This window comes from Carassius auratus, chromosome 18 (assembly GCF_003368295.1).
Source record: "Carassius auratus strain Wakin chromosome 18, ASM336829v1, whole genome shotgun sequence".
NCBI classification, from domain to species: Eukaryota; Metazoa; Chordata; class Actinopteri; order Cypriniformes; family Cyprinidae; genus Carassius; species Carassius auratus.
Genome location: NC_039260.1, coordinates 6,479,354 through 6,493,342, shown reverse-complemented (window position 1 = coordinate 6,493,342; position 13,989 = coordinate 6,479,354). Strand labels below are relative to the sequence as shown.

Here is a 13,989-nt window from a genome sequence, read left to right as displayed (position 1 = left end):
GTCTGCATATGCTTAATGACCACAGAATAAAGCTTTTGTTCACAGTTTAATGGAAATATTTTGTGCATACGGTGCAGTCTAATATTAAACATGATATATTTTATATCAATACCTTGGTACTACATGTGGTATTAAACAAAGATGTTGATTTAAAAATATGTCATACGACAATCATATCAAACGGTCACAATTTTAACATATTTAGCGCTAAAAAAGAAGATGCTTCCTCTTGCACAGCACTTATTCAAATTTATGGTAAATAAGCCTCGAATTCCAAGAGCTCATTAAAATGTACAAATTTGCCGCTGACCTTTTAAGCAGGAGAGATGTAGCAGATTCTACTCTAATAGTTCAGTATTCTAGTTCATTTGAACAGACGACTGTCGAACACTGGAGAGCATTAATTCTGACAGTTTATATCAATGTGAACCAAGCTACGCTCTTTAAATTCTCCTTCAAAGCTGCAATTACAAAGATCATGTTATTAATGATGAATGCACACTTGATGAATGAACGGACGCAGCTGAAAGGAACACATTTGGTTATTTTCCGCTTTACTGTTGTGAACATTGTTTCTCAGTCCAGCCAGATTCACTGCCGGTTTGCATCAAAAATGGAAATTCCTCCGCTAAGTAGGTTAGCGAGTGGAGTGGGGCCATTTTGCATAGCGCTATTCGCCTCGTCGTCGGAGAGATCAAATGGCAGTCACTGCGCCCGAAGCAGACAGGGAGCAGCTGCCAGTGCTGTGCACCCCCCCTCAGGCCACCTTCTTCTCATTGGTGTCCTAGAACTCAAGTCCGAAACCCCCCCCCAACCTCCACTTCTAACTGACCTAGCTTGCTGACGTCCTGGAATTTATGGGTCAGTGCTCATGGAGGAGACCAGCAGGAATTACATTCAAACAACTCAGAAGAACTAAGTTCTAATAAGAAGTCTTTCACACAGGAGATGTCATTTCATGCAGATTTCAAACACCTAGCCACAGAAATTAGAGATATCGAAACATCTCAAACCACTCCTGCTATAAGAAATCTTCTTATACCCACCCCATTTTTCCTGAAACACTAAAACTAAAATTAAAGTTTTTTTACATTTACAAGTCCCCCACACACCCAAATAAACATTTAACTTGTACACAAGGCTAATTCACACTTTTTTATTAATATAATTATGTTTCTACTCCAATTTGTTGTTGAAATATACAAATTTAAACAGTAGCTACAATAAAAACTTTCATGAAATTTATTCAAACATAAATACAGTATTAATTGCACTTATTTATTTATCAAAACACTCCTTTATTTCTTTCTTTCTTTTTTCATCTATCTAATGATTTATGGATACTGAATGGCTTTCCTGAGGTAAATGTAATGTAATGTGACATTGTTTACAAGCCGTTTTATTGATGCCATTTACACGTTTGAAACACTGACTGAACGATTACATGAGACATGACAAAGTTGTACCGTTTATTTTAAAAGTAAAAATGCACTGAGCTTACTTATGTTTATTGGATGATAGGCATACTGTAAATGTTTTGTAAAGTTTTATTCAAACATCAACTGAAAACAGCATAGACAAGATCTCTGTCCGTCAAAATGAAGAAATGAAGAAATCAAGAAACCGATATTGTTATCCCAGGTTTAGGGTCCACAAAGCTGTCAGATTTACCTGTTTACCCGTCAAAACATGCCAGTGGAAAAGCACTAACTAAACATCATTGTTTCTCCAAAAGTGTTTTGGACACAATATAAAATTCAGTACTGAAAGCCCTTCCCAAACATTAATGCCACTTCCTAAAGCACTTTTTATGAGGTCTTTACCCCTGCCCCTTATACAGCTCACTGTCCCCTACACTTCAGTTAAATGTCAAGACAGATGCTTTGAGGGCCATATCTGTAAGTGCATACTGGTTTGCCTGAGGTCCTCTCTCCCTTTCTTTCACACACATACACACAAGCGTGTGCCTCACCTCGCTGACCCTTCTCTTTACTGAAGGGAAACACTCTCCCTAGCACTGAAACAACTGCACTGTAATTACAGTCATTTGTCAAGCGTGTGCCTGGTTTATAATCAATTAAAAATACCCCAAAAAGTGGCAGTGGGCCCTGTTGTATGTGGGCCGTGTGATTAATGTTGTACTATTACAGCTGTGAGAGTGGCGTGAGCTGGAGAAAGCCGAGTTCAGAGACACAAGGGCTTTGCTACACGCCATAAAACAGAGATTAGATTACTTTCCTTTGAACCACATATCATACTTTTTGGAAAAGGAGTCAAATCTATATAGTGATCTTTTAATAAAGCATATAAATAAATAAATGTAAATATTGAGGAGAAGTGAACCCCAGACAGACTGATCTGATTCAGTTTACTTGTCTATACTGACTAGCTGAAGATAAATAAAATATTTGTTATGTTAGAAAAAAAAAAGATAAAGGCGTACAGCATCAGGTTGCAGGATTCTTCAGCAAAGGTTCTTGTAAGCTGTCATCAATAAATTCATGTTATTTGGCAATGGAGTAAACTGTTATTTCACAGCCAGTAAAAAACAGGCTTAGAGTAAAGCGTGTTTATGTGTCTTTGACATGCATGGAAACACTTACACATGTAAGCTCAAAGATCTTGAGGCTATACCTCAATTCAATTCATTTAAACCCAGTAAGCAATGCAGAAGGCTGAGTGCACTTTAGATGGAAAAGTGATCAATTCAAGCACAACACAATGAAGGAATTCTGAGGTCTTTCCAGGAAGAGATACTCCAGTGCTAATAATCAGGCCTGAAAAGACACACTGTTGTATGGACTGAGAGCTGACGAAGTGTCTGAACACTGTTGTGATGATGCCCAATCAAGAGTGTAACTCAGAGCCTTACTGTCATATGGTCGAGAGTGAATCACACGTTGCGTGTTACAGTGACAGTCTGTATTCGGGCTGAAGAATGAGGCTGGTGCAAAGTTTCTGGCATGGTTTTGCATGATGTAATGACGAGCAAGAGGAATAGTTGGAAGTAAATGTTTGAATTGCCAATGGGGAGTTAGAAGCTGGTGGAAAACATCCCAGAATGAAGCAACGAGAACATTAGGAAGTAGTTGAGCTACATAAGCTATGAGCAACGTTAAGATACTGGCTAAGTTTTATATTTTAAATGGGTTCAAAAATTCCATAATATATTAAAACATGTCATTACATAAAAAAAAAACTAAGAGAAAAACATTAATTAAATATGCATTCTTATTTAAATTGAAAAAAAATAAAATAAAGAATATTAAATATTATTAAAAATATATATTAAGCAGAACACAGTAAAATGTACATATTTTTACAATTTTTATATTTTACTAAACTTTAAAATACAATTTAATTCTGTGATCCAAAGCTGAATTTTCATTAGCCATTACTCCAGTCTTTAGTGTCACATGATCCTTCAGATACATTTTTTAATTAAAAAAAAAAACATTTTATTGTTGAAAACAATTCTGCTGTTTTTTATATATATAAAGAGTAAACAAATAAAAAAGTAAACACACATATATATATTCCTGACTTTAATTTATTTAACCTTTTGATTAAATTTTTTGATATATATATATATATATATATATATATATATATATATATATATATATATATATATATATATATATATATATATATATACACACACATTTTAACAAAATACTCAAAAACACAATTTACCAATTTACTAACAATTCACTAAATTTACTATCGCTCTAGATAAACTTCTTATGGGATTATGGGACAATTTTTCAAAGAGGTAAAGTTTCGCAAGAAAAAAAAATATCTAGATGAAGTGATTTATAGTGCAATGAGAAAAGGATAAATTGTCCAGTCTTCAGGCTGTGACTCAATACTCATCCGTGTCACCTTCTACATTTGATATGTGATCTCTCTGGTCTGTGTCGAGTGATATTCTAATTTCCCAGTGGCAGAGGAGTTTTGAGCCAAGAGTTTGTATTTTTGGTGCGACCAGCTGTGGGATAATAAGTGTGTGAAATAGGAGCTGGTGTTGAATTAACGGTGAGGGGCTCTGGGAGAAGAAAAGATCAATCTCATTGGCTTTCATAAAATTGGATTCCATTTTTCCTCCTTCATTATAGTGTGGGACGAGCAGAATGGAGATACCTATACGGTGAGTATCCAGAGAAATGAGAGCACTCCACTTTATTTGATTTTCGTTTTAGTAATATAAAAACGATATCCCATTTGAGAGAACGCTGCACTTCTGCAATTTTGTGGTGTAAACAACTCATGAAAATTCTGTCACATAATTCTATAGCACATTTTTTTTTCTTTCCACTATCCTTAAGCTTTCATATGCAAATATGCAAATACGTACTGTTATATTTGAAAAGGCAATGATATGCGTAATATTTATTTATATACAGTACAGACCAAAAGTTTGGACACACCTTCTCATTCAAAGAGTTTTCTTTATTTTTCATGACTATGAAAATTGTAGAGTCACACTGAAGGCATCAAGGGCTATTTGACCAAGAAGGAAAGTGATGGGGTGCTGCGCCAGATGACCTGGCCCTTAATTCATAGTTTGGATGCCTTCAGTGTGAATGTACAATTTTCATAGTCATAAAAATAAAGAAAACTCTTTGAATGAGAAGGTTTGTCCAAACTTTTGGTCTGTATGTATATAATATATATTGATTTACTTAATACTTTTATTTATTCAGCGTGGTTGCATTTCCAAAATCATGTTAATAAGTAATAAGTAAGCTACTACTAATTATTGTAGAAACTTAATTTTCTGTGAAGTTGCTTTGCAACAATTTGTATCGTAAAAAGCTCCATACAAATAAACTTGAAATTAATCGAATTAATGCACTGCTTTCGATTTACTAGGAGTTATTTGCTCATGTGCGAAGTTGTGCCCCTAAGTGAGTGTGTTTGGTGTGTTGTGCTGTGCTGACAGGAGCAGATTCGGGGTAATAGAATTGCACAGTCGTTACAGGGTGACTCAATAAAGCGGAACTGAGCTCTGTCTCCATGTGCATGGATCGCTGGGTCCCTAGATGACAGAATGCCTCAGCACCCTTCCCAATCAAATAGAATAGAATAAAAAGATTGAAACTCTGAGCGAAATTTGCCAGCTTGCTGAATACATGATAAAATATATGTTTTTCCATTGGAAAAGTGGCACTTCTCATTGCATCTTTGGCCTGATGATGGAGATTTCACCTTGTTTCTTTGTCTTTCAGCGTAATGGTGTTGAGTGGTGTTCTTTATCATTGTAATCATGCTCTGTAGCTTAAGTAAACTGAAATTCAAAGGGGACAATCTTTTGTACGAACTGCCGCTATGCACTCTTACTGTTCTAATTACATGGATCAATGGCTCCACCCAAACACAAAAACTTGGAACACAGCGGTCAAACTGACTCCAAATCGGTGACTGTGTGCAAACTCAACAGTCATGCCCAGTCACACACACAAACACAAATGTTCACAATAAAAACTCATCGTCACACAAACTGCAGCATCCGCAGTACTGTCTTGGCAGGCTACAGTGCCCATTCTTCTGTGCAACCTGTTGACACGACTGTCAATTTGGGAAGAGGAGACGGAAAAGAAAGACACTTTGGCAGAGATGCTAGATTCCCACTGGGGCCCAAAGAGGTGCCAGCTAGACATTACTGCCGATCCCAGAGGGGCTGAAGAAAAGCTTGAAGACATTACTGTGCATCTCCGAGGAGACACGGTCCAGTGAATTGTGACAATCAACAAGAACAGTTGTTTTGCTTTTTCGAACGAGGACTGACAATCATCACACTACTCTATGAGATCCCACAGAGTCAGATTAGCCAATCAAATCACTCCCGTCCTTCTGTTAAAACACAAATCTTTCAAGATTTTTTTCAGGTGACATGGCTGGAATTTACAGCCTTTAACTAAATTACACTACTAAATGTTAATTATTAGGTCTTAAATATGATAATGTTCTTAAATGCTATTAATTATTATAACATAAAAATAATGGCTGTTACTTCCATAGGTCAACATTTAGTTGAACTTCTGAAATGACAATAACTTAAATGTATTAATACTTCTGAAATGACGATAACTTAAAAAAAGAAAAATAATATATATATTTTTTATGGAAAGCAATGTTTTGTGTTATGTTACGTTTGAGCTACTTTTTCAACCTAGGCAGGGCTTGCTTGTTTGTTTCTAATATTGAAAAGTTAAACTTGTTTTACATATGTAAAAGCCATTCTACAACAAAAGTCAAATGAATACACCTCGGACTGAAGGCTGAAATAACAATAGAGTGATTGATAGAATGATAGATCGACTTAATGATAATACTACCAACAGATAGAATGATTGGTAGAAGGATGGATGGATGGATAGATAGATAGATAGCAGTTCAACATATCCAGGCTATTTTATGGACCGGTTCTGAATATCAAGCTTGGCTATACTCCTGAACTACTACTATCTCTCCTGACTTCTTGCCAGTTTCCCACAGTCTGTGATCAGTGTAGTACAAGCAGCTCACACTTATATTCCATCCAGCTTGAGCGAAGCCACTGTCTGCCTGCTCTCACTGCAGCATGTTTGGTCCCCTGTCTGATTGCTATTCACACGCAGTACAGGACCTCTGGACATCTCTGAGCTGAACACCACATAGTGGATTGCATTTTGTTTGTTTTTTTTGTTTTCGTTTCTTTTATTCATTTCTCATGTTAGGCTTTACGGGTGGGCGGGTTCCAACTCCACCAGGCAACACATTGTTTATGATTTATCTGAAAACTGATTAATATGTTGTTGCTCTCAAAACACTCATGGTGTTGCCTTTTTCATGCAAGGCAGAGTAGGAGTATCCTGTGGGGACGTACATGCTTAATGTGTAATTAGACTGTAATTTTATTAATCACTCTTATTTTCGGTGGTCTCAGGAGAGTTTCATTGTGCGAACGTGGAGACCTGTGAGGAAACGACTTCTTTAGTAGCAGTTCCTGCTCTCTGCTTTTCCTTTTCTGCGGCATTCTAAAGTTTTTTTTTATTTTGATAATCTGTCCTAACTGCCTCTGAAAAATATGATGCTGATAGAAAATGTCTGGATGGCAGCGTTGTCTGCCAGAATCTTGACATTAATTTTTATGCAGAAAGTTCTACGCAGCTGTAGCTGTTACAAGCAGCAGCCACTGAAAGAGACTAGAATCACAAAGGCCTCTCAATCAAACAGAATAATTTATGAGCACCAGATCATTTTGATGTTGTGTTTGGACACTGGAGCCTTTATTTCCATTTTTATTTTATTTATTTATTTATTTTTATTGTGCATGATAATGAGAATAATGAACAATCAACATTCTCCCGGGGCCTTTGAGAACTGTTCTTTCTCCAGCTGGCGTACACATGTGGCTTAGACAGCCACTGTGTGTGAAAGAGAGAAAGCGAGAGGCACGGAAAAGCCAAAAAACTCAAATTTCACCACCAAACCTGCACCTTCTCATTCACATATGATGACATCATTGCCGTACCTTGCAGCAGAGGAATGTCTTTGAGGAACCCTCCACTGTACTCCACCTGGTACTCCTTCTCCTGAAATCCTGGTACACATTCAGCCTTCTCTTCCTCTTCCTGCGCTCCAGTGCATACAACCTGAAACAAAGAGATAGATTTCCATTCAATTACTGAATACATAAATCAGCTATAAGTATAGTATATTCACAAATATTTAAATAATTGCATTTATATTTGCTTTAAAATTTAAACCCTAAATAAAACTGCACCCACAACTTTAACACTTCTAAAATACATCAATAAATTATTTAATAAGTGTTTATTTAATACATACAGATCAAAGTAATAATAGAACAGATTACACTGTATTAAATATATTCTACATTGTATTTTATACAATTTTATATTTTTAAGCAACAGTGAAAGAATTATTTTTTTTAAGTTAGAATTCAGTAATACGTTTTTTTTTTTTCAGAACTAGAATTATAATTGTCGCTGCTTTCAGAGATATAATGAAATTACCATATCTTTCATCATGTCATGTTAGCTTTTACCGAACAAACTAAGATAAGTATATAGCTTTAAAAGGCATCAAAACTTTACACAGCATAAGAAATATAGTTATGAAACCTTTTATAGCTCAAAATCTGTTATCCTTATGCAAAATTGTCACTTTTTTAAACTCTACTTAGCAAAATAATTGTCCTCATTCAAGTCTGCATACGATTCAAAAATTGTATTTTAGTACAAAGCAGAACATCTTTGCAATCCTTGACTTTGTGCTCTCCCACATTTGTATCTGCCTGATAGAAGTGAATTCACCTTTGACCCGTGTTAAAATTGCCAGTCTTAAGTTTAACAAATACAATCAAATGTGGCTAGAGTTTCATATTTTTCTCACAGTGCCAACATTCAGTGCACTTCTTACCTTTAATTTATTCTCAGAACTACATAGTCAAGGTTTTTCTGAGTAAAGAATTTATGCAACCTGATTTAGCCTTTTTAGCACATCTTTTGAAAAAGCAAAAAAAAAAACTCGTGTAAAACTCCTGCTAAAACAAGTGTACTGACCAAATTCAGAGTATTGTAGTTCACATAGATCAACAAGTCCATTTTCTGCCGAGCCTACAATGACTAAATGCTGCTTTTACGGCGAGTAAAAGCACAATGATTCTGCTGAGGGCTTTTCTGGTCAATTATACCAATTTTAGGTTGCCTTGCACTTAGGAAAGCAAAGCGCGTCTTCATTAAGAATTAAAGGTAATCATCCAGCTTTTAAAACTCAGAGGAAATTGTTGTTTTGTGGCTTTTAGTTTGATAGTAGATGGAGAGGCTTTTTCCCCTTTGTAAGGACCAGTCAGCCATGCAGCACCAACCTTTCTGTCCATCTTCCTCTTTTACTTCCAGCAACATTATTACTCTTTCACACCTATTTTTGCTTTCCATCAATCACCCTTTCAGCTGGAGGTAAACAGACATTCTTTCTGACAATGACACACCCCGCATGCCATCCTTGAATATACAGCCCTGTTCCTCCTCTCAGTTCTACATAGTACATAACAACTCTAGACACACAGATGGAATTTCAGAGATCCGCTCAAGAGGTCCTTCCATAGGGAATACATTCAACACAGATTCACTACATCAGAAACACAGAGCATAAATCATCAGCTGCGCTGTCTAAAATGTAAATATTTTAGATAAGATAACCCATTCATGAATAATATAGGTTTTGGCTTCGTTTCTTCCTTTGTGATATAGTGAAACCCAATGCTTTCTTCACAATCATTCTTTATGAAAGGATATGCACAAGGCTGCTTTGTAGCGAAAAAATAAATAAAAATTATTTCTACCTTTAAAGAAACTAGCATTAGCACAGTGCCAGCTTATGCTAAATGATGATATATGATATACAGTTCAGACCAAAAGTTTGGAAACACCTTCTCATTCAAAGAGTTTTCTTTATTTTCATGACTATGAAAATTGTAGAGTCACACTGAAGGCATCAAGGGCTATTTGACCAAGAAGGAGAGTGATGGGGTGCTGCGCCAGATGGCCTGGCCTCCATAGTCACCGGACCTGAACCCAATCGAGATGGTTTAGGGGTGAGCTGGACCGCAGACAGAAGGCAAAAGGACCAACAAGTGCTAAGCATCTCTCGGGGAACTCCTTCAAGACTGTTGGAAGACCATTTCAGGTGACTACCTCTTGAAGCTCATCAAGAGAATGCCAAGAGTGTGCAAAGCAGTAATCAAAGCAAGAGGTGGCTACTTTGAAGAACCTACAATATGACATATTTTCAGTTGTTTCACACTTTTTTGTTATGTATCTAATTCCATATATAATTCCACATGTGTTAATTCATAGTTTTGATGCCTTCAGTGTGACTCTACAATTTTCATAGCCATGAAAATAAAGAAAACTCTTTGAATGAGAAGGTATGTCCAAACTTTTGGTCTGTACTGTATATCAATCCTAGGTGATTAATTGGGGTTTAAAAGACAATTAATATTCAATAATATAATCGAATATTATTAAAAATGTGAACTGAATTGAGATGGAAACGATGCTAACTTTGCAACACTCAATTGAATCAACTCTGAACCGATACATCTGTCATTGAATAATGAGACTTTTTTTTCTTCTGTAGAGCTTCTTTTATAATTGATGAACTTCATGAATATCAATATCTGCGGTCTCTTTAGTTGTTACTAAAGCTGATATCCAAGTCCATTATTGAAGTTCAGTCAACAATGGCGAAGTGCTGGTTTGGTTTGATTTGCTTTGCGGTGTTGGAGAGCATAGGACGGCAAGGGCCTTGTAAGGAACCAGCTGGGACACAGAATGTACTTTAAGAGGACAGATCTCAAACAGCTGCTTCACCTCACTGCGTGTTCAGATGAGCAGTCTGGGTATGACATTGTATGCTTCTGCACTGTCGCTACCTTCAAACCCCTTGAAAGAAAAATGAATGCAAGGGAGATTCAGCGTTAGGGAGCTTCAAGCATGTTATTACAGTAATTCAGAATTTCAAGGAAAAACTGCAGCTGAAAAAAAGCCATTTGCAATTGCACACTCAGCAATTTGGAATAAAGTTTTCTATGATGTTTCCCCTAGGATATGACATGGACAAAAAATATATATATAAAAAATTATGAATCTCAGCACTGTGTATTTTGAGGGGAAAATAATTGCTTATTTTAGCTTATTTTTTAGATTTAATGAGCCAAATCTGACAAAAGTGCTGTGTTTACTGAAATGGGAAAAAACACTATCATTCTTGTCCTACAGGTTAATTTGCTGCTAAAGTAGCAATGCCCTCAGTGACGCTCGGATAGCACTATGGAGTCTCTTGTTGAACTCACAAAGGCATACATTAAATCTCCAGTTTAATGACAAATACATTTGAGGGTTAAGGGCACGGTTTCCAAACAAGGTCTCCACTCTCTATGGTTGTTTCTATTCAACCCGCTGCTTCTTCGGTCCTTTAGGAGTTCTCTTAATGGAGTTCCTCATAAGAGAACAGAAGCTAGTTTAGTTACTCAGAAACTCAATGAGTTTTCATAGCTGCATACAAAGCAACTATTCTAAGGATTGCCCCTCAACAGGGCAGAGATAACATTCTATATAAGACAATCAATTTCTCCAATCAGCATGGTGAACATCATTTCAACATCCATCCAGACAGAAAATAATGTCAGAGCAGATATTATCGGAGGGCGCCTGTGCACGTTTGCCCAATACTGGAACAAAAAGAGAATAAAATGATAAAGAAATAAAGATGAGAAGGAAAAGAAAAGGCTGGACATTAATTATGTTGTGTCCTTCAAACTGCCCGAGGAATAAATCTGTGAAGTGTCAGCAAAAAAATGAGGACAGAACTTGTAAAAATGTAGAAGGGTGTTAAAAGGGAAATTCACACTTCTTACATTTCGTCTGGAAAGTTTATAATTGTTGATCCAAGTAAATGTGCTCAAAAGCAGGAGTTGGCAAACTTTTTGTTAAAGACCCTAAATATGATGATCCCCCAAACGAAACTTCATTTCTAAAATATAGAGTCATATTTTAATTTACAAAGACTCATTTATACTGTGTGAGAAACATATTAGCTGTGATATTATTGTATGAGGATATCATGTTGGTTCTAAAATAAAAGAACATGGATTTCTTTTATTATTATTATTATTATTATTATTATTATTATAAAAGGGTAAAACTTTAGAATTCTACTTGAACTTATTCTACATCCCTAATCTTACCAAATTCCTAAACCTTACAACTACCTTACTAACTTTTAATAAGCAGCAAATTAATAATGTATTGAGAGAAATATCATAGTTAATCGTTAACAAGTGTTACCTATTCTAAAGTGTTACCATATTTACTTTAAAACTGTCTGTTTACATAGTTTTTTCTCTCTACAGTTATTAATTTCAGATGTATACACTGTAAAACAAAAAAAAACTTTATTTTTGCTATAAAAGACAGTGCAGATTATATATATTTTTTATTTTCTTTTAAAGAATCCTATAAAAAAATATCTGTAGAGTAAGAATATCATTATAAAGATTTTTTTTTAATGGATTTGTATACAAAGAAAAGAAAATCATTTACAGTACATTTTCATGAATGTTCCATGTACAGTCTCCTTCTTGTGGCCGAGTTAGCCGAAGCCCTATGAATGATGAATGGCTGATGCTCCATATCACTTTTCATGATGCTGTGAAAAAAAAAAAACTTCTGACAAGCAGTGCAGCAAATCAATATCAGATTTTTTTTTTCTAAAAAAAAAAAAAAAACCTCAATCAGATTAAGTAGGGGTCAGGATAATTACATATATTTAAAAGCACCTATAAATGCACTTTGTGTTCAATACTGTTGCACTCGGTCAAACTGATGGAAAGCATCCTGTGTGAGCGTCACACTGTGTGCATGTGTGATAGAGTATCCATGTTGGTGTCAGAGCAGATGACAACCAATGGGAGGACAGAAAATGAGGTAAGAGGAAATTGAGAATGTGCACCCATGCTCACAAAAACGTGTGGCCTTGTTTGATGTGACAAAAGAAAGCCCAGCGCAAGGGGATTGTGCCGACCTGCCTTCATCTCCACTGCATCCAAAGCAAGAACACCACCTGCTGCCTTGCCTCGACTTATCCCCTCTCTCTCCTTCCCTCAATAATGCAGCCTTTTCTTCTCCTCTGTCTGAACTGGAAATCGTAATTGAATGCTTGGCATGTTGGTCACCTTATCGGTTCATTTCTGTTATACAGTGTGGAGACTTCATTATTTTCTAATAATTTGACACAGCATGATTTCCTTATTAAACAAAACTAGAGAAGATGACACTGGTGGGCTGTGATCGAGGGGACAGGGGTTAGGAAATGACAATGTTCCCTGCTGGTATGGTAAGAAAAACATTTAAATGTGCCTTTAGAAGTCTCCGCTTTTCTTTTAGGTCTCGCTGCTTGTGAACGACAAAGGGGGGGAATTAAATGGATAGTTCACTCAACAATTAAATTCTGCCTGCATTTACTCACCCTCATGTCGTTCCAAACCTGTGGGACTTTTTCCCTCCGTATAACACAAAAGGAGACATTTAAGACTTTTTTCATGCAATTAATGGTGACTGAAGCTTTCAGCTTTTAAAAAAGCACACAAAGTGGCATTAAAGTATCATAAAATGTTTACTGTGCACTATATTTCAGTTATTCTGAAGCCATACAACAGATGGGCTATCCAATGGGTTGTTAACTACTGCAATTGTTTGTACATTTGTACAATTCAACATATGCTACACTATACATATAAGAGTAAAATATGATGCGAAATGCAGCATTAGTATTGAGATGGGCCTGGATTACTGAGACCGGAAAATTCTTTGAACCAGTGAGATGAATATTGATTGAATCAGCCAGCTAAACTGAACCAGATCGGTCTGATTTATTTAGAAATCATTAAGGGTCATTAGGTCAATAGTTCAGTCAAATGGTACACCATATGTCATAAAATAGGAGGTTGGATTTTCATAGAAGGGTTTAAAGGTCAACATAACTATTGATGAACAAAACAATGCAATAATTTTAACTAGAACAGTTTGATTTGTAAACTAAATCATTCAGGATTGTTTGGTTAACTCAATTAAGTAACTAAAATTATATTCAATGGCTACAACTCTCTCGAACATCAAGGGTTAGGGCTCAGAAACTTAAATATCAATCACTTTCTGATACAGAATCATTAGCAAATTGGATTACCATTGAAGGGTTTTAAGATTAACAACTGTTAAAGGACAAAAAATGCAGCAAGAACCTCAAAATCACTTAAACCTGCACAGTCTGATTTGTAAGCTAAACAGTCAGTCTGGTTTTGTTAACTGAATGAATCAATTCATAGAAAAGATGTCCAGATCTTCAGACTAAATTTCCAGTTGGTTTCTTATACAGAGCTTTCATTTGGACAACTTTGAATATAGAACATAAGGTCAT

General features: G+C 35.9%; 1 protein-coding gene across 2 annotated transcripts in view; it reads right to left on the bottom strand.

The window, feature by feature from the left end:
- Positions 1-13,989, bottom strand: part of cdh13 (cadherin 13, H-cadherin (heart)) — a 284,768-nt gene that overhangs the window by 192,009 nt on the left and 78,770 nt on the right. For both annotated transcript variants that reach the window (XM_026287280.1, XM_026287281.1), the window contains exon 2: positions 7,520-7,640. In XM_026287280.1, coding sequence (XP_026143065.1) covers positions 7,520-7,640 — 121 coding nt within the window. The remainder of the gene's footprint in view (positions 1-7,519; positions 7,641-13,989) is intronic.